The sequence below is a fragment of the Oryzias melastigma genome, linkage group LG22, assembly GCF_002922805.2.
Source record: "Oryzias melastigma strain HK-1 linkage group LG22, ASM292280v2, whole genome shotgun sequence".
Lineage (NCBI taxonomy): Eukaryota > Metazoa > Chordata > Actinopteri > Beloniformes > Adrianichthyidae > Oryzias > Oryzias melastigma.
This window is the reverse complement of record NC_050533.1, coordinates 15,622,498-15,643,694: the sequence shown is the minus strand read 5'-3', so window position 1 is coordinate 15,643,694 and position 21,197 is coordinate 15,622,498. Positions and strand designations below refer to the sequence as shown.

The following is a 21,197-nucleotide window of genomic DNA, read 5'->3' as shown; positions in this document are numbered from 1 at the left end:
TATATAAGATCAAGAGGTAATTTGCACAACATATATACACATAAGTCATCAGACATTTACTCAACACAAATCAGGTTTTACAACTTGAATGCTAAAATTAATGGTCATGTGGAACTCAGCTAAAGAGAACTTGTGACTTTAGGGAAACTGGCATCACAATGCTCTGACAGTCTGTATGTTTAACTATAATGTAGTGTTTAATTGTGTGCTTTTAGAACTGTTTTTGACACAAAGTGCACCTTATAAACCAGCAAGGATTTATATATTTAATATATGTATAATTTAAGTTAAAAACCTGCAAGTTTTTTTCACTGCGGAGTGAATTTTTCTTTTTAGGTTTAACTTTCTTATAACAACTGTGCAACATTGAATAAACTGTATGAAAGCTCCCAAAACTGATAGTTTCCACAATCTTCTACCGATGTGGTATAATATAAAGGATCATAACATAAATACATTCATGGGAAAAAAAAAAGAAGTCACGTTTGGTCGCTCCACCTCCACCAACAAGCTCCGTTTGACTGAAATGCTGTGCCTGAAAATGAGTCGGCTGTAAACAAACTTTTCTAAAGATTTCCCTGAGATGTTCCTGCTCAGGCTGATTCCCAGTAAACCACATGATTACAACTTAAAATTTACTTCTTCTCATTGGCAAAAATAGCTCAATTTGTAACAACCGGAATCTGGTTCAGGTGTGTTAAAGGGGAAACGTGAAATGTCTCGGGTTTGTGAGCGGGTCTGGATGAGCTGGAGGCCTCTCACTTCTCCTTTACCTGCTTTCACTTGTGCACAATCAGCATGGGGGGGTTTATTTATGGCAGAAATTCAGCAGAACTTAAAAAAAAATGGATGTCAGACTAAATATGCTTGTCTAAGATCTTCTGGAGTAACCGCAGCTCTCCGGACACTCTCGCCGGGCCTCGGGCCTCCGCCCCGTTTGGAGACGGAGTGGACCGTCCTCCAGTCTCGTGAGGAGGAAACTCTGGAGGATCTACCTCCCAATGAGGAGGAGGCAGAAGTCCTGGGAGGTTCTGGTGTACTGCAGGGCCCCATGATGGTGTTGATGACTACAAGAAAAAATTATTTACTAACAAACAGAGCAACAAAAAGAGTTCCATGGGAGACGTTTTACCTTCCAGCTGCTTCTGAACACTGAAAAGTTTCTTTAGTATAGACATCATGTCCTATAAAACAAAAAGGTATCCACTTAAATGCAAAGATCTCATTTTACAAAAACATTTGAAATGCATTCAAGCACAATCACAAACCTTGTTTGACGTTGGAATATCTGGGAAATCCCCATCAGCATCCATCTTTGTCTCCATCTCTTCCCAGATGTCAATCCTATCCTGAAACAGAGCCCTGTGGGAGAACAACAGTATTTAGAATAAATAAAAAACTCATGGCTATAAGAGTGTTTTAAATCTGTCTCTGTCTGTGAGCTCACTCATTACATTTTGTTCATAAAAAAGGATTATTGATGCAATCTTTTGATCTGGCAAAGACAATAAGGTTTTTGCATTAAATTGGGTTACAGATGATCAGGATCTCCTAATCCTGGGAGGATCTCCTGCAGAGCTCCATCCTGGACGAAGAACATCAGAGGAGGAGCTGGAGGGCCAAAATCGTTCCCACGGCTTAAACATTCAGTACTGTGAGGTTCTCAGAGCTTGCTGTGTCCTACTGTTATCTAGATCTATGCAAAGTATTTCCCATTTGTATTCTCATTTGAACTCTTACTTTATTTTTTCTGAAAGTTCCTCCGTGTTTTCACTGATGGCCATTATGACCTGATAAACTGGATTCAGCGCCAAACTGTCCAGGGAGTCCTGGAAAAAAGAAAATGGTAAGAATAAAGCAGTCCACTAAGATTTCTGACAAACAACATCAGCATTTATATCATGACATCATGCCTCCTCTCTGCTTTGAGCTCGTTGTTTGGATTTCTGTCCGTGGTTGATTAAACTCAGATCCGATTCCTGTCTGGATGCAGAACTCGGCTGGACTCGATGGTTTAATCCAGATTCTAGACTCTGAGGAACCAGCAGGAAAACAATTAGGTGTAAGAGTCTGAAGGAACAAAAATATTCACACTTGAAATTTTAGGACAGCTTTAAAATCCAACTCCAGTCATCTTCTGATCTTTTGTAAAAGCGTTCCCCGTGGTCGTTTAGTTTGGATTATACAATTTTTAACCAAAATCAAAAAATCTCTCGACTTAAGGACTTGGTTTCTATAGAACGACAGAAGTTTATTAGAAATTGTGGGCGGGAGTGTTGGTGAAGCTTGTGGCAAGTACAATCTTTTTTAAGCAGCATTTTTTCATCTGTTCCTGATTTGAAAAAAATAAAATAAAATTAAAAAATCACTCATAAATGCAAAGTTTAGCTTAATTTTCTTTAAATATGTCCTCTGTCATCAGAAAAATGGCAGAAAAACATGTTAAAAACCCCAAAAACATGATTTTTCCTGGAGTGGGTCTTTAACGAAAACAATAACTTACTAAAGTGCAACAAAAACTACAACTTCAGCAGCACAAAACAAGAGCTAAATTGGAATTTAATGAATAGTATATTTTTCTACAGGAAACCAATGAATTGAGGAGACATTTTTGAGTAAAAGATGTCATAATGGTAGTGCACGACACCCGTAACTTGATGAAAATATTCCTCGGTGCTACCTGCTCATGAGCAGCAGCAGTAGAAGAAGTTGCCCCGTTCTCCACCTCGGAGATCTGCGGATCGCCGTCACCCGCAACGTCGTGGATCTCTCTGGCTAAAATAGCCAAGTCTTTGGCCAGATCTTGACTCAACCTGGCAACGAAATGAACATATGAGCTATGAGGCGTCATCTCAATGAGCTTTTTGGCACAAATAAGTCAAAGTTCCTTGAAACAAGAAGTCAGGTTGACCTTGTCCCGGCAGGATCAGACTGTTGGAGTTCAGGAGCGTTATCAGTCACAGCTGTTTGGATGAGACTCTAGAAATTTGCTTTCCACTTGAACTGAAATTAAAACCAGCCTTCTGTGCTGGAGCTAACACTGTAGTGTGTTTTCAACAAGACTTGTTTAGATTTCTTTGGATGAGTCAGCTTTGCGCCTCTCACCACACTACGATCATGAAAATTTTCACTAAAAAGTAATTTTCTTCTGCATAAACAAAACGACAGTTTAAAAAATATAAAGAAAACAAGGCAGAACAGAACTGGCAACCTCTAGTCTTTGAATTTTATCACTATATAAGACAATGTTTGTAAGTTCCATTCCATTAATGATTTGAACAAACAATCCATTCTCGTCAATAGTGTTAATATAGGAAAAAAATGTATCTGGACACAAAAAACAAGAAAGTTGTGTAATTGGGAAAAAAGGGGTTTTCTTGGTGAGTCACATTTGCCTTCTTCTTCTTTTTGACATTTAACTTAATTTTTGCAAACAAGTTTTTTTTTATTTTTAGATGGATTGTTTGTGAGAACCTAAAACACAGCAGTGATTAAATAAAAAAAACTTTTGCTTTGCTTCCACGAGGCAAAAGTGGTATTGTGTTTAACAATGTTTAGTGTTGAAAAGGAGACCAAAACAGAAATTAAAATAAGCCTCCACATTTCCATTTGAAGTTCTTGTTTAAAACAAATGTAAACTGTCAATAGAGATATGTCACTGTCGGTAGGAAAGCTAATAAAAATGAAGATGTACCCTTCGTGAAGGGTATGAGCGTCCTCACCAGCAGAACACTTCAGCCGATTCTTACCGGGCAATCTCCGCACTGTGTGCAGACCAGCTGTGGAAGCTCTCTCCCTGGACTTCCTCCTCAGAGTCTCTGTGGGGCTTCGGATGCCGCGCCACCAAAGGCTGACCGCGGGAACTTTGAGAAGCTGAGGAAGGTTGGGAGCGTTTGTGTTTAAGGTGGCTCCAGTTTGAGTCGTACTCCTCATCTGAGGTAGAGGTATAGTCAGAGCCCTTCTGCCGCCTCCTAGAGCCTTGCCGTTGCCAATAGTTTTGAGTGGTGGAGGGGAAAAGAGACAAGTGGGGGAAGAGGAGACAGAGGAAAAAGTGCCATGAAAGAACACCCCCAGGAAAAACACAGCCACCGTTTTATTCAGATGGAAATCACCAAAACATTTCCAAACAAGACCAGGACTTCCACTTGGAGGTGCAGAGAAGATGAGTCACTCGGTGAAAAAACGCACACATCCCGTGAAATATTCCTTCAAAGTGTGCCCGTGATGTGAAACGGTTGTAAATGTTTTGATTTGCTACAAAAGCAGTTTATGTGAAGATGCTGTAAGTTAGTGGCAGTGATGTTAGTGAACTCCCAGAACCACAAACACTGCTGTTGATGGAAAACCTTTAATAAACTTGAGTAATATACTCACTCGCTGTGCTGCTGCTGTATTTGGCGATGCTGGAGCGCGCCCGGGTAAGCGGGGTTTTACTGAGAACCGGCTTCTGCGGCCTTTCGATGGGCTTGGTTCCGGAAGTAGACGCCCTCTGAACTGAACTGCTGCTCGACTCTGTGCTGCGGTTGGACATTCCGGCGCTCTTGCCCGTCCACTGGGCGGTGGAGGGGGCCTCGGTGTCGCTGGGTGTGTTGAAGGAACCTGCTCGCCTGCGAGGCATAGCCAGCATATCCAGTCGGGAGAGTTTCTTGGCTTCCTGGGGCTGTTTAGAGGACGAGCCGTTGGCCTCCTGGGCCAGCTTGTCGGGCTCCATCCCTTCGTTGTCGGACTCTCCTAAGCGTGCACGGCGGAGCATGGAGGCCCGCGTGGGTCTCGGTGCAGACAAGCTGTTGGCACGATTTAAAGCCTGAGACGCTTTTGTGGTCTTGCTGTCCCCCTTCTGAAGGGGGACGGTGTACTTGGTGCGTGCTTGGCTGTTGTTGGACTCCTGATCAGAGTACGGCAGACTCTGGGTGTCATCACTTAGATCCACGGAGCCACGCTTTCCTACGCTTCGTCGGAGTGCCACCGGCCTCTTGGCAGGATCCATCTTGTTGTTGCTTGATCCGAACAAGCGCTGCTTTTTCGATTGAAGGCTTGCATCCTGACTGGTTCCAAAAGTATGAGACCTCTCTCGATAGAAACCGCTAGACGTTTTTGGCTTGGTCTTATTGCTCTGCTGGCTGATTGTGCTGGAGGTATCAATGTCAGATTCTCCTGATAGAGAGTCTGCGATGGGCGATGGAGTGACCCTGGGATGTCCTGATTGCAGTTTGGCTTCCAGAACCGCCAGAGCATCCTCAGTCTGCTTGAGGTAAGAATGCGTCTCCTGACCGGTGCTCCCTTGGAAAAACGCTGCGTCTGGATCTCTTTGAAAAGACTGAGCAGAAATGTTTGGCAGTTTGGCATTAATAGGTCCCTCCTTGGTAAAGCTCTCCTGTCTGATTAACGACACTGCTGCTTCTTTCCCCTCAGGACTCTGCATCCTGTGTCCCAGCACAGGTTCTGAAGCGTTGGGTTTGACTCTGCCAGTGTCGTGAGCCCCTTTTTGTTTGGTAAGAGTGGCCGTTGAGAATGATTTAGTTGTGTGTTTTCTTTCAGTCTTAGGTGTATTGTGATTTAATCCAGATTGTGCTGTGACCTCCTCTCCTGATCCGATGTAGAAAGACGTAGACTTCACGGAGCTTTCAAGCTTTTCCCCTTGAAACTGATCCACGATAGATCCATCATCCGACTTGCTGGCATCACTCAGACTGTCTGGTTCTACGTCGTCCTGCACGGTTAACCTGTAAATACCATCTTCAGGCTTCAAACCTTTTTCCTCTACTTCAAACGTTGAATTGGGGTTATAGTGAACATGAATACTGGGCATCGGAGCGTCACTCCTCTCTCCTGGTAGTTGAGGTAAACTGCGCCGAGCTTTTGAACCGTCAGCGTCTAACTTGTCCTGGCGTTGGCTGAGAGCACCTCGTGCTGAAGTGGAACAATTTGAATGCACATTAACCACACATAAGGAATATCATTCATATTCATCAGTGTCTCATTATAATTTCAAATGGACCAGCGCTTGGTCGGAAGGCTTACCCTCTCCTGACAGTTCCATCTGGGAAGCGGTGTCAGAGAGGCCAGACGGCGGGCCAGATTCTGTGTAAGTGTCTGCCAGGCTGGCCCAACAACACTTCCACTTTGGACTCTGGAGTAACCCCGCACCTGCTGCCGGAACCTGCAGGGAAAGGCACTCCACTTACTCAGCAGCCATGAAATATATAAAACATGATGATCAGCTCTTGTTTTAGATTTAATACAAAAGATAAATCAAGTTAGTATCTGGCATAAATGCAGAACAAAAATTAAATTTGGTTAAATAAAGATACCAAAACAACAGAGAGCCCACAGTCTAAATGAAAAACAAGTACCGTATTTTCTGGAGTATAAGTTGCGAGAGCAAAAAATGTCCAATCAAGAAGAAGAAAACCATATACAAGTCGTTCTGGAGTATAAGTCGCACTTTTCAGAACAAATTTGCCAAACCAAGCGTAGCTAAAATAAAAAAAAAAAAACAACTAAATAAAAACAAGAATAATCTTTTAATCTTTATAAGAAAAATATCAAAGTTTGGGAGGAAAACAATCAGATTCTCTTCCATGTTTGTTTGGGCGACACTTCTGCTGCTGTCAGTAGCAAACACTTATACTCAGGTGCAGCGCCCTCTAGCGGTTGTTAGAAGAAACAACCGCTAAAGCACAACAGGTGTTTACGGGAAAATAACATACATGAGCCTATTTATGTCTAAAAAAACCCACAAATAAGTTGCTCCCGAGTATAAGTTTCACCCCTGGCTAAACTATGAAGAAAATTGTGACTTATACTCAGAAAAATACCGTAAGTCAAAATGATTTAAAACTGCACCACAAGAAAGCAGGAATCAAAAACAGCAACTATTTATGACGTTTTGACCCAAAGATGTTTGTTGTTGTTAGAACTGGTGTTAAACAGTTCCCCAGCCTTCACATGAGGGGTTACCTTCATCAGATCATGTCCCTGCTCTGGAGCTGGCCTCACTCCCTCACAGCTACTCTGCCTATCCTCCTCCCTGCCCTGACCAACAACAGGCCTAAACGCTGATGATGTCTCTGCTGCACTGCAGTACAATGGTTCTGGGCTCTCACTGAGACCAAAGACCTGTCAGGAACAAAGCATTTTAAAAAGGCACGAGGAAAAAAGAGAATGGGATTCTGGGACATCCGGGGATGACCTGACAGGACAAAAAGCTGGTGAATGGCAAGGAGATTAAGGGTAATTTTTAGCTACATCAAACATTTAGCTAAACGATACAGATGCAGTATCTTACCTGATCGATCTTGCGCCGTGCTTCCTCCAGCTCTTTATCCTGAATGTCTGCTTCGATGGTGTACGTTCCTGCATCACTCAGATTGTCCTCCTCCTCATTTCTGTGACTCTGGACTTCCACGGTGTGGGAAGCCTGGGCCATGGCGGGTGTTTTCAGAGGGTCGTGGATAGGGGAAGAAGTCTGAGGCTTGACAAGTTCATCCGCTGGAGGGGGACTTGCAGAACTTTGGCTGGACTGTAAAACGACAACGGTCCTTCTGTGAGCCATTTTAGGGGAGCTAGAGGAGCTTTTGCCCAAGCTAGAAGAAGAGTTCTGTTTCTGCTGTTTGCGTAATTCGGCGGTGAATTCCTGCGTCAGCTTAGATCTCCGGCCTACGCTACTAAAGGGTCTTGACGGTACGGAGGAGGAGGAGCGGGAGGAAAAACCGGTGCTGATGCGGTCCTCTGTCTTCTCTCTTCGTAGAGAGCCAGAGCGTTGAAATCCTGAGGGGGCGGCATCCTTCAGTGGGATCGTGTATCGCTGCGTTGGAGGCGTGTTTAAGGATGTGGGTGGAGTCTGTTTGCCTCCAGAAGGGCTCGAGCTCTTGGTTTTCTCCTGCCCTGAGGGCTCAGGTGAAATGTTATTGCGGGTTTTCCGTGAGTTATCAAAGAATTCAATGACAAAGGCTTGGTGAGGCTCAAAGTTGCTTTGGGTGGAAATAGATTGAGACTCTGCTGGAGAGTCGCCAGAATCTAGAGAGGAAAAGTGTTGTGCTGTGGCAGCTCTTGAGGTTTCTGAAAAGTGAAGCTCTGATTGGTTGAAACCCTCATCTCGGGTTGGAAGATGGTTAACATCATCTCTGTGTTCTGTTGATATTAGAGACAAGTTAGCTAGACTGCAAATTAGTACAAAAGAAATGAAGCTTTCTGTAAAGGACTCACCTTTGGCAACCTCAAACATAGACGGGTCACTGTTGGTACTGTACATATCTTCACACAGCGACTTCCTCCTCTTCATCAGACTAGCATTACTTTGGACTAGCCAATCAGCTACTTTGTTTTCTGCAGATATCACCTCCGTCGGTGTGGTTGCGACCTCTGCGGCGGGTGGTTTACGCTGCTGCCGGAAAGCAAACTTGGTCACGTGGTCTTTGATCTTCATTTTACCTGGAGTGCAGTCGTCAAATTCGATCGTGAAGGAAGCGTGGCTTTGCACCACGGGGGGCGTGGGAGTAGAAGGAATCCCGTGAGCCGGGTCTGATGTGTCCTTTGTTGGAACCTCGTGAAGCTGAGACTCAGGTTTCTTTATAGGCTGCTGCTGCTGTAACTCTTTTGTTGGGATTTCAAAGTAGTTGGGCTCCTGACGAGAAGACGACATGGACTTGGCCTGACTGTCTGACACAGACCCGTTGACCTCATATTTGACAGTGTCTTTAGAAGGCTCTGTAAAGGGGGAGAAGATAAAACCACATAAACAGCTTCAGTAGCGGCTCCACATATGAACATTTTTATTTTCTCCAAACCCATAAATGACATATTAAATCCAGCTGTTAGGCTGAGAAAACACATTACTCCGATTCGCTATCCCAGAGCCAAATATCAATTTAGCAGTTCAGATTCCTGCAGAGGATAGCGAAGCGTTAATCTGTTTCTGTCTGGGCAACACGAGGGCAACAATCACCCGTCCTCCCCTTTGGCAGCTTAAAGGGTCATAATCCATCACGAGGCAGACAGGCACTGCCCACCGTCCTGGCAAACACTCCACAACTGTAAGCCAGAGACCTGCCAAACATTTAACACCCTCCATCCCTCAGTGGCCGGCACAGCATCACACCGAAGAGCCACAAACGTCTAGAATAACCCATTAGGAGCAAGACTGTTTGGACATAAAATAATCCTTGCAAAGAGAGAATATTAAAAATAAAAGACACATTCTAACCCGGAGACTCTTCAATTCTTTCTTCATTATTCTTCTTTGGATTGGCTGAATTTTCATCCTCCCCCCACCAGGATGGTTGGCCGTATAGAGGAGTAGGCTTAGATCCTGGAGTATCGGTGGAGGCTAGAATAAAATAAATAAATAAAAAAAACACACAGAGAGACACAAACAAAGACAGACAGAAATAGTCAGAAATAAAACTACAGATTTATTGCATTTGTAACATTATTTTCTTATGTAACAGAGAGAACAATCTGCGTTGCGATGAAACAACAGATCGCTGCAGCAGACAGAAAATCCCATCAACTATCATGTTAACAGTGGGGGTTACTCTGATCAGACGATTCCACCACACAATCCTGCTCATGTGATGTCGATGCAGCTAATCCTAATCTTTAAAGTAAAACCATCGAGGTTATACAGCAGCTCTCCAGCATGGTTTCAGTTGTGTATGACATTCACAAACTCTACTAACTATTTCTATTTTGGGATAATATGTGCTTTTATTTGCTAAATATTCTGGCACAACAGAACCACAGGCCACAAATCGTATAATGCCTCATCAGATTACCTAAAAGGGTTTTTGGCTCTAAAAACTGAGGAAACATGAAAGTCTGCAATAATTATTGCTGCACATAATAAAGCAAAAGATGACTGTTACTATGGACGCACAAATGAAAAGACATCAACACAATAACAGGAGATTAAGAAGATCAGATCCCTTTCTTAATTTACGCAATGTATTCTGAATGAGTCAAACACAGCAGATTATGTTAAAAATAAATGTGTTGTCTCATTTGGTGAGTTTTCTGGTTATGAAAATTATATTTTCTCCTATATTTTCAATTATTAATGGAGTTTGACACCCCTGCTCTACTGGGTTTTGGATCCCTTTGCAGATGAGCAGAGAAACACACTGAAACTGATTTCAGAAGAAAGTGTGTTCACTGAAACAGAGTTTCTCACAACCTTTAAAATAAACGTTCATTGAGCCTGAAGTTTTACACACTACAATACTGACAGTTGTGTTCTTTAGTAAAACAAGAAACCTAAAAGGAGAAGCAGGTGAGAATGGAGTTTGTTTTTCAAAATAAAATGTGCTTAACCAACAAACAACAAGATTGCAGTTTCTTCTTCCGTCTTTTACTTAACACGCGTCCAATATGGTTTTTAAACCTGTAGTGAAACACGTAGCAGAAACCAATTATTATGCAACAGCTCCATCAAAGGAAAAATTAGTGCCTCAAAACTAAACTCAAAACTGCAACACATTTCCTCATAATAGAAAAGTAATAAAAACTTGTTGAAAATAAAAAGTGACTCTGCACAGTTTCATTACTAATGTATTTGATGTCACTGGACAGATTTCCTTATGTAAAGGTTGTTGCTCAGATGAAAGGACGACTGTGTGACTCCTCAGGCTGCTTGCTTTCTGTTTGCATACAGTGTCGATAAGATCCAATCACCCATCATAACACTTATGTACAAGATCAGTTTCACTGACCTCGCTAAGAAAAATAGTCAAAGTTTTGTTAAAAAACGATAATTCAGAAAAAAAGAAGTTATCTGTGTTTCTTTTTTCTTTTGTTTTGTCTGCATGTTCAGTGAGGCAGAACGTTTACAGTTCAGTTATCTTTTAAGTGAAAGGCAAAGACAACAACACGGTTTATACTCATACAACTTCCTTTGGCTTCAGCTGGACTGCTTAAAGAGTTTTAAAATGACAAACATCTTTAAAAGCTAAAAAAAATTGCAGAAGTTGAATAAAAACATGGTGAAACTTGAGAACACAGCTGGAGAAAAAGGGCTATTTTTAGTGCGAGCTGCATCTTTCCCACTAACTTCTCACGGGGCCAATTATAGAGCAGAAAGCGCCAGATTTGCTGGATCAACAACAGCTGGAATAGTTTTGTCAGTGTGAATAAGCGTCATTCACAAAGCCTCTCCATTGACAGGACAGTACACCGACTGTTCCTCTGTTGCCTGCAGTCCAAAACGTGATTTACCGACTACTTCTCACTGCAAACAAGCTAGTGGGAGACAAGGACAGATCCACCATTCAGAGATAGGTGAATAAAAGTTTAGTAAAACTCCACCATCCCTTCACAATGCACTGGAACTCTTCACTTTGGCGGTGCCTCATCTGTGACCAACAGTCAGGCATGGCTGACTGAGATAAGACTGCTCGTCCTTAACCTTTCACCTCTTTGCTCGCACTTGTAGATACCGTTTCTGCCAGCCGTGGGATGTCACCATCGATTTCTTCAGTGGCATCAAGACTGTAGCTTCAGCTGCTCTAATCACATTGCATCCTAATCTCACACCAGGGAAGCTCTTAATAAAAGGAGCCACAGTTGCTCTCTCAAAGGATTTGAAACCAGAAGACTTCCTCTTCTTCGTGTGTGCAAAGAGGTTCCTTAAGTTCAAAAACTACTAATAGTAAACCCTTGGCCTTCCTGTTAACATGCATCTGACCCATTGTGCATGTGAACATGGCTTTTTACCTGTGAGGGATTGGGCTTTACGCTCAGCTCGGTCCTGAAGTTTGCCCTCTTTGCTCTTTTCTGAGCTCTGGAGCTGCTGTTTTTCTTTTGTCTTGGCTTCCAGGCCTTTCACACTGAGCTGCAACTGGCTGGTGTACTTCTCATGCTACACAGGGAACAGAGAGGAAGCAGGATGTGAGACAAACAATCCAGATCCTCTTCAACATATAGGAAGGATGTCCACCAGAGTCCTCTGGTTAAACTCCTTCTTGCCTTACTTTGTGTCACATGGAGGTAGCTTAGCAACTGAATATTTAAGTCGTGTTAGGTGCTCCTTTTCCATTATCTTCTTCTCAAAATAAGCTCCAGAGTTTTCAAAATCATTCTTAAGACACTCAGTTTTTTTATTTTATTTTATGAATGACTCTTAACTTCTTTGAGTCCTTGACTGAAGCTCCTGCCTCATTAGATGACTGCATATGTTGCCACAATCTCCACCACAGACTTGCCAAACACCTGAAACACCTTGATGCACGTAACGAGACCTGAAGGATGTTGCAACTCCAGTTTAGTCTGATGCCTGGCTGAACGTCCAAGTATCTGTAATTTTCCATCTTCTCCACCCCTTTTCTTCAAACAAAAATAAATTGCTCAACTTATTCCTAAGCTACCTAAATCATGCCCTTTTGTCTCCTTCCTATTCCATTTTGATATTTTTAAGGGCTAAAAAATGTGTAACAGAAGTAAGTATAACTAGTCTCCTTGTTAACTGATTTAAAAAGATATAGTAAGTATTTCTCCTAATAAGTAGGGGTGTAACGATTCGTTTTAACAGTAATTCAGTGCATATATTCATGATTTGTTGTTGCTGATACGATTCATAATCAATCAAATTAGTTCTTTTTAAACGATCCGATTAACTGACCTAAAATGGATCCAGGGCATCTTTAGCCAAAAATTCAACCAGTGAGACTCAGAGATAAATACCTGGTACTGAACAGTGCAGATGAAGTTTTCCAGATTATTTTCTTATGAGTGTAAATGACACATGTACAAAAAACAAGTAGACAATAATTATTAGTAAATCCATTCACATTTTAGTTTGGATTTGATTCTGCCTCAAGGAAATCGATCTGGTTGGATCGTAGGAATAGAATTCCATTAATTATTACTGATAAGCAAAAGAGCAATGAGGAACCAATAAAAAATACTTTGAAGTTGTACTTACTTTCAGGGCTTCTTCTGGGACCTTGTGTTGACTCTTCTCCAAGATATACACGTGAGTATGTGTGAAGAGTTAAAGTGCTTCAATAACTAAGATTTATGCAGCCTCCACAGACATAAACAACATATATGTCATACATATGTGCACTTTGTTACAATCTATAATTTCCTTCAACAACAGTTATTTTGTGCCATTATATTGGAATATATTTGTTTTCATACGGGGGGAGGGGATGGTCAAAGCGTGCTAGAGGCTCCCTCGCCAGTTGACCATAATCCGAACCCACCGACTGGAAAACCACAGAGGGATTAACATGCCATTGTAGAGCGGGACCACAAAGCCAAAGACTATACAATAAATGAGCGAGTGAAAGGGCTGCCGGCCTCAGCGTAGCTGTTAATGGTTAACTTACAGCTGCATTTCAGTCCCTCAAAACTAAAAAAGAAACATCAAATTGTGGTAATTTCAATTTGACAATACTTGAAAAGGATATCATAACCAAAGCGAATGACGTCTGACAGCTTGAGGGTGATGTAAGTCTGGTCCGGGATCCTGAGGTCGTTCACAAAGGTCTGAAAAACAAAAACATTTGATACTTTTCTTACAGAGAGGATCCTGAAGGTGCTTGCAAATGTTTCTCCTCCCATAAAAATGTTAATCCAAAAGAAAATGAAACTGAAAGAGGGAAAGTTCAGCTTTTATTGCTGCAGGTTGAAATAAAGGTAAGCAGGCCAATGAGCTTCATCTTTGCCTAAAAGTTTGTGGTAAAGTGGAAGGTTCAAGTGTTAACATCTTTTTTATTTGGGAGCTAAAACCACCATTTGCCCATCAAATAGCTCCTACTCCGAGTTTAAATGAAGGTAATCAGAGAAGGATTACAGTTACAAGTCTTTCACTGTTCTGCTCTGATTAGTTTGGCCGCGGTTCTTCAGCCAGTAAGAGGTATTCCAAGAACAATGGTGGGGTTTTTCTTCACCCGCCAGCACTAGATTTCATTGCAATGGTGGTGCAATCAAGAGGCAGCGGAGCAGTAAGAGAAGGGAGCTTAAAGGCTTCTTGGGCCACCAAGAAAATCCAGTTTTCAAACTGTATTCTTCCCTTTTACATTTAACAAACAGGCATGTTTGGTGGCCTAAGATATGCGAGAACTTCCAGTATGTTTTCTTAAGATTACAGAAAAACAACATAAACTCACCCCGTTTAAGCTGCCGAGGTCTTTCACCATGTGCTCATCTGTGTTTGATGAATAGTTGATCACTGCGTGTTGTTTGTCCACACTACGAGACTGTAGAGCAAAATTAAATGATAAAACGTCAAACACTTTTATGACTGCTTTTCTAAAATGTGGCAAATATGAGATAAAAAAAGCTTAAAATCTTAAGTTACGAAGTAAAACAAAAACGAGAAATCAGCTTTTCTTCTAGAACCTCCTCTAAAGTGATAAACAAGGCGTCCTCATTCATTCAGAGAACGCACAATTCATGTAGCATGCAGGATAACAGCATTGTGATTTAATAGTGAGAAACTAGTGGGAAAACGTTTGTAGCAGTAGGAGCAACATTTGCTGCAATTCAGATTAGATATGTCATAATACCAAACCACATTTAGTAGATAAAGCACCAACACAGGTTTGAGATCTTATATAAATGTATGAAATACTGTCATCTGCAGCTCTAAAACTCACCAACATGCTAACAAGAACAAGCATTGCAAACGCTCACAAGCTACTGTCTGCAAACAAAACGCGTGCTGTACGGCACTAAGTGCTGATCCAAATCGAACGCCTCAAATCGCTTCAACACTTGCATGCAAATCAGCAGAAACAATGAGCTTCATTCTAAATTTGCTTCCTTTAATTATCTGCAGGCTGAGCAACTGATTTAGAATGACACGGTCTCTACTCATTAGCACTGGGGGATCTCTGTCACATTTGCAGCATGGACAGTCTGTCCTCTGAAGGTTGTGAGAAACAAATCCATACCAAACATTAGCTGTATGTTAACTGATCTACACTGACTGTTTAAGGATCTTATAAACTAATTTTTAGCTGATTTACTTTGATTGGGTTACTGTGGTCTACAACTCATGGACACCACATTCCTTGCTCGATGACCCTTAACTCCCCTTTGGCCACCCCGCCCCCTTTTTACAGAGGAAAATAAGAGCTCTTACTCTGAAAATAATCAATTAAATTAGAAATAAAATTCTGTGCTTATCACCACAGAAGTATAGAAGCTGTTTAAAACTTACTAGAATGCCAATCATACCACAGTTTTATTGTTTTATGTGAGACGGCCGAACTTAGACTAAATATTCCAGTCTTTAAGCTGCCATTTAGAAACTATTACCCAATTGAACACATTAATAACAGGCTTCAAATGATTCGGATTAGTAACCTCATACATGCCAAGTCAGGAAGTGGTACCAAGCAAATCAGCGGAGAAACAGAAAAATGTGCGTCCTTCCAAAGAGGGAGAGGTTGAGGTTTTTCCTGGACCCAACAAGAGCCAAGTGTGGTCACAGAAAATGTTTCACTCTGGCCAGCAGAAGAGCATTTTTGGGCATACCACACAAAAAACAGAAAAGTTCCTGGAGTCTAAATGCAGAGTGAGAAGAAAAAGACCATTGAACAGCTCAGAGGTTGTGTTCATAGCAAAAGAAAGACAGCTGCTATTCAAATTATATATACAAAAAACAAAAAAAATCATCAGGTAAAAAAAAATGAAATCTGAAACTACTTGGTCAGCCACATAGGAGGAGGGCACCATTTCTTGCTAGTTTTTCCAAGGACACCAAAGACCTGTTGGGTGTGTCTGCAGCTCACCTGCAGCATAAGCTCACAATCATCTCGACCAACAAAGATCATCTCCCGGGGAAGCCGATGGCGTGTGCCTGAGCTGCTCACCAGGAACCACGATGTCACACTCATGTTGGAGCCACGTGTCAGGATCTTTTTAGCATCCTGAAAAAAGAAGATAAAAGGTTAAATGGGAAAATAATTACATGTTATGCAAACCTTGCTCAGCAGCTGATAGATGAATGTGAAGAGATGAATCTGTTTATCTAAAACAGGGGTCTGCAACCTTCATGTCAATTTCTCACCAACTATAACCAACAAAGTCTGACTTCACCCTTTAGAAAAATAAAACTGATTGTATTTATGTCACTGCTACTATTGTATATTGATATATAAATAAATTGTTGTTTTTTGGGGTATAAATAAAGCATAAACCGAGAGCCTTTTTCAACATATTAAATAGTTCTTGTTTTTTTTTGCCAGAAGTTTACGTTCTTTCCTTTCAAAATAAGACAACCTGTGTCACATAGGATCATCTCAATGCAGCAAATGTTGCAGTATAGTGTCCTGTCAGCAGTAATTCAGAAATATAGCAGTTTATTTTACTGATTGTGGTGCATCTCAATTAGACATTTTTAAATTGAACTAGTCAAAATGACATCAGAGCTAATTAAGTGACTTTTACTAAATTTTTTAAACTAAACGGTGCACTTAAAATGATTTCATTTGTTCAAAAATAGAAAATGTATTCTATAATCTGGTATGCCTAAATTCCGATTGTGAATACTTACCATCAACTGATTTTCTGTGGTGCACGGCGCGTAAAAAAAAATCTGTCAAAATGTTCTAATTCGACATACTGTTCTAGAACTGCTTGTGAATTAGTTAAAGTTTGATTTTATTAACTTTTTAAAATCAAAAACATATTTTCTTTAACCAGAGAGCCACATTGGAGGGCTGTCTGTGGCTCCAGAGCTGCAGGTTGCAGACCCCTGATCTAAACACGAGTTTTTGTAACTAATGTCATTAAATAATCACACAAACCTTTGCAATAAAGGTTGATTAGTTCTTAGAATTGTATTTAACTCTTGAGAAAATAAAATAAGAACCAGAAAATGCAATTATTTGATTCTCAAAATAAAATCTCAGTATTTCTCAATCCTGGTTTAAGGGCCTCAGCCCTGAATAGTTTACATTTTTTCCTTTTCCAGCACACCTGATTCAAATACCTGCATTATCAAGCTCATGCGACACATGCTAAAGAGCTGAGGATTTGAATCCAGGGAGCTGAACCGGAGAAACATGTCAAACATGCAGTGAAAGGAGGAGATCAGCCTCAATATCAATCAGAGTGATACACCTCAGAAGATACCATCTTTGTTGGAGCAAAACTGTCAACAAATTCAGCTGATTGGTATTTTTTTCTGATTATTCGCTGTATTATTTATCATAAAATCAATATCTAGTTTAGTATTTAAAACATGTGCTTTACTTATAATTAAAATAATAATAATAAATACTTACAGCAGAGTAAACGGATCAGGCTGGGGTACCTGTTGGAACGGTCCCTGAGTTAGCTAACAACTTCCAGAACAGTTTACTTCCTGTAAGCAGCTAACTTAAACATTAAGGAAACTAAATGTGTATGTTCTGATATTTTTTACAGTCTCGTGAAGCCAGCAAAAACGTTTTGAAAGTCCCTCAAAGGTGTTGAGTGTCTGTCGGGTGACAGTGACGTTGCCGTGCTAACCGAAACGAGCTTTTCCCAACATTTAGTTCCCAGCAGGACTCACCTTTATCGCCTTCTCCGTTTTACGCCTGAGTGAAGCCAGCGTTTTACGTCACGATAATAAACTCGCTTAATGTCGAGGTCCACAAATGTGCGTGTGCCCCAAATGACCCCAAGAGCACTGAACAGGTAAATTTGAAAACACACCCTCTTCCTCCTTCGGGAATGACAACCGGGCGAAACTATTCTCCCTGTTCAGACGCGGTGACGTATCTGGTCAAGTCCCATCAAACGAGTTTAATCTCTCCGGGCAAATGCGAGAGGTCTCACTCTGTCTGATTTTAGAACCCTGAAAGTACTTGAGAATCCAACACAAGGCCACGCCCTCTAAAGCCCTACTTAGAATTTGATGAATCATATAAAATAGATTAGTAATTGTATTAGTTTGGTAAGTATAATACCTATTTAAATGAACAAACACGAACTGTTGTCAAGACTTGTTTGACTTTTATTAAGTTTTTAAAACAGGCAAGTCAACTTATTTGTATAGACGAGCTTTGTCGCACGTCTGTGTTTACTGCCTGTCATTTTAAATATTAAACTCAGCGGTACAAAAGTTAGGCATGTCCTAAGCACACCGTTTGTAATCATTATATTTTCCATAGTTAAAATTAAATTAATCACCTTTTATAACCACGTCGTCATGTTTAGATTGCGGGACATTTTTTCTTTAATTATGAACAGAGATAATTTGTCCACTTTAGGTTCCTCTGAATCTTTTGTTCCCCTATTTTACTAAACATAAAACAATTTATATGTGGTTTTTCATGTGCAGCAACCCTTATTTCTATGAACTAAATGAAAACTGCACAAAAGTTTGACAGATTGAATCATTTGCCAACAAAAGAAATGACACGTCATCAACTGGGATATTCCATTTAAATGCACACATTGATATATCAATGAATACACATATCAAATTATCTCAAATACCGGTATATACTTTTCTGTTGTTTAAATATTCACAGACGGGTTCTAACCGCTAGATGGCGGTAGAGCTATACTTTTTTGCATTAGTCTTTTCTTGTTAATCCAAAATTTTAAGAACCATGTTACAAATTCTTGGTGTTTTATATGCATTTTGATCATATTCAGTTAGTTTGAGTTTCTAAATAATATATGTAAATGCAACCTTTAAGTATAAAGCTGATATTTTATTTGTATACAGCAGATGTTTGATTTAACTTTTAGGTCACCTCTAAGGCCTTTTCCACACACTCAAAGTAATTTTAATTTGTCAGCTGTCCTTTTAGAGTAAAAGGCTCATTAGCAATTGATAACACAAGTCATTTGCATGTGCAAACACAATGTATATTTGTATCGCTGCAGTCCAGCTGTGTGAACTCCTAGAAGGACGGCAGATTTCGTTATATTATTGCATGTGTGGGGTATAGTTTTTCTTGTATTTTTATTTGTTTTGTGTACAGCACTTTGAGCTGTTTCTTAACTGGAAAGTTGCTATATAAATAAAATTAATTTTAATTTGAAATATGCAGTACCTGCTAAATGACTGGAAGAAAGTTGGAGCCACACTAACAAATGTTATACTAATAACATGGATTCAAATCCTGCAGAGCTCCAAAGGTCTCCCTGGGACCATCTAGACCATTGGGAGAAGGTCATGTGATCAGATGAGACCAAAATTGAACTCTTTGGTATAAACACCACTTGTTTGAAGGAGGAAGAATGCTGAGTTGAACCTCCATTGTGAGGCACGGAGGTGGAAACATCATGGTTTGGGGTGGCTTTTCTGCAAAGAAAACAGGAAGACTGATCCATATTAAGGAAAGGATGAATGTGTGGTGAGATTTCTGACAAAAATGTCCTTCCTCAAATGACAACGGTCCCATCACCAACCAAGGAGTGGTAACGGGAATAACATTTCAAGGAATCTGTGGAGGGACAAAAATCTTTCAGTTCTATTTTCTGCACCATTTTGCAGATAAACTACTTCAAAATTCATTGATTGGAACTTTTTCTGCATTCCATCTTTCAAATTGAAGCGTTTTGAATTAGAAAACTAACAAATATTTTCATTGAACTTTCAAGTGTTCAACCGCCTGCTTTACATTTAATCACATTAAGAACCTCTGTCTGACACATTATCATCCGCTGGAGGCAAGTGCACCAGCTACAAAAAGCTTTGAGAACACCAGCAGAAGTCAGATAAGTTGCAATAATTGTCATGCGATGACCGCACTGGGCCCAAGCCTCTGGCTCGCTAAGTGATGCTTGTCTGCATTGCAGGTGGCCAGAAGAGCATACAGTGAGTTCTGGCTGTCAACATCTGCTCCAGAGACCGCACCATCTGCACGAGGCCCTGGGGGGAGCATCCTTCCTCATCTCGGAGCAGCTGCAGAGCCTCAGACATGGACCGAAGCCGCCTCGCAGAGTCAGAGAACACAGCCAAGACGCAGTTGGAGCTGCTGTTGGAACATCCATTTCACAAAAGCTCGTCTTGAGGATGGAATCACAAAACGCATTTTCATTGATTTTAATCCAGCAGCAGCAAATGAGTCAACACAGCCAACCTTTAAGACCTTTTTTTATTTCATCAGTTCGAAAGAAACGAGTAAGAACCGTGTACAAAGTTTATACGTTTACTAAAGCTGGTGTCATCAGTCATGGGAATAAAAAGAGGGGCAGGTACAAAAAAGTTTGAATGAAAAAATATAAAAGTCATTTTCCCATTGTTCGGAATTTGAGAGTAAAAAGGGAGAGGCATAGGAGTAAGCAACAAACAGACTCAAAAAGGAAAAAAAAAGTTTGCAAACGATTAAGAACAATATAAAAATCTTTACATTCATTTAGGCAGTTTGAAAGAAATGATTATCTGGTTTGTTAAGAATACTGAAGTGCTGTTGGAAACTCAGAAGAGTTGCCTTTCAAAGAGACGGCTCTTCTGCTGTCTTTATGGAAAGAAATTCAACCAATTGTGTTTAATTGATATAAAAAAAAGAAGCAAACTTTGTCTTTACCAACCACAAAATACAAATATGGGTCTAATACAATCATTTTGGGGCAGCAAAGTGCATATCATTGGCACAGTAAAACTCATTTTATTCCATGCTGGTTTATAAATAAGCTCCTGAAGGGTTAGAAATCCCCTAAAGTAGCAGAACAGAGATGCCTGTGTTTCGTTTTCCCTGAAGCCCAGTTTGCTTGCAAAGTATTCTTAAAGAAGTGCATTCTGTTAAAGTGACCTCATTGAGGCTGCAGCATATGCACTGGGTGGAAGTTACCCAATAGTGTCCTGCACATAGAAGAAGAATCCAGAGGACAAACGTTTCTGAGCACAGAGATCAGAAGGGGGTGTCTGCAGAACAGCATCCATATCAAACGGCTTCTGGAAGCACCTACTTTAGGGGATCTGGAAAAATTCAAAAAATACTATGGGAGCGGGAAAACCGTGGGTCTTTAGTGATGTGCAAACAGCAGGCCAGCCTATGGTCAAATGATTACTCGTGCTGCATTTTTCACGTGTGTGCCATTCCTCATGTCGAGACTGTATTGCACAATTGATTTATCAGACCAATTATGGTGTGGCACGGCAACACAACAGACCGACTAATATCAGTACTGCATCAGGGTGGGCAGAAAGTGATCAAAAGAAAAAAAAATGTCCAGATGAGGGAATTTCAGTCTTAGGGAAGTTAGCCATGTGTTACCACACATACAAATGCAGAAAAATCAACTTT

General features: G+C 40.8%; 1 protein-coding gene and 1 long non-coding RNA gene across 7 annotated transcripts; one reads left to right on the top strand and one right to left on the bottom strand.

Annotated features, from left to right (window-relative positions):
• Positions 1-22: 22 nt before the first annotated feature.
• Positions 23-17,765, bottom strand: cep170b (centrosomal protein 170B). 6 transcript variants are annotated; one of them, XM_036210011.1, is made up of 20 exons: positions 17,504-17,765; positions 17,235-17,263; positions 15,738-15,875; positions 14,109-14,198; positions 13,407-13,485; positions 12,917-12,975; positions 11,710-11,854; positions 9,206-9,328; positions 8,209-8,709; positions 7,289-8,133; positions 6,961-7,119; positions 6,022-6,160; positions 4,375-5,910; positions 3,750-3,978; positions 2,681-2,813; positions 1,914-2,033; positions 1,741-1,829; positions 1,269-1,362; positions 1,133-1,184; positions 23-1,067 (listed from the first exon to the last, which is right to left on the bottom strand). In XM_036210011.1, the coding sequence occupies exons 3-20, from the start codon at positions 15,840-15,842 to the stop codon at positions 853-855; spliced, it is 4,713 nt and encodes a 1,570-aa protein (XP_036065904.1). In that variant the 5' UTR covers positions 15,843-15,875; positions 17,235-17,263; positions 17,504-17,765; the 3' UTR covers positions 23-852. The 6 variants fall into 6 exon arrangements, with proteins under 6 accessions (XP_036065904.1, XP_024142471.1, XP_024142613.1 ...); XM_024286703.2 differs by lacking the exon at positions 17,235-17,263; XM_024286845.2 differs by lacking the exon at positions 17,235-17,263 and having other exon boundaries at positions 17,647-17,765.
• Positions 16,682-20,263, top strand: LOC112155531. The gene is made up of 2 exons (XR_002920806.2): positions 16,682-17,124; positions 19,747-20,263. It is a non-coding gene; the product is annotated as an uncharacterized LOC112155531 (long non-coding RNA).
• The last annotated feature ends 934 nt before the right edge of the window (positions 20,264-21,197 follow it).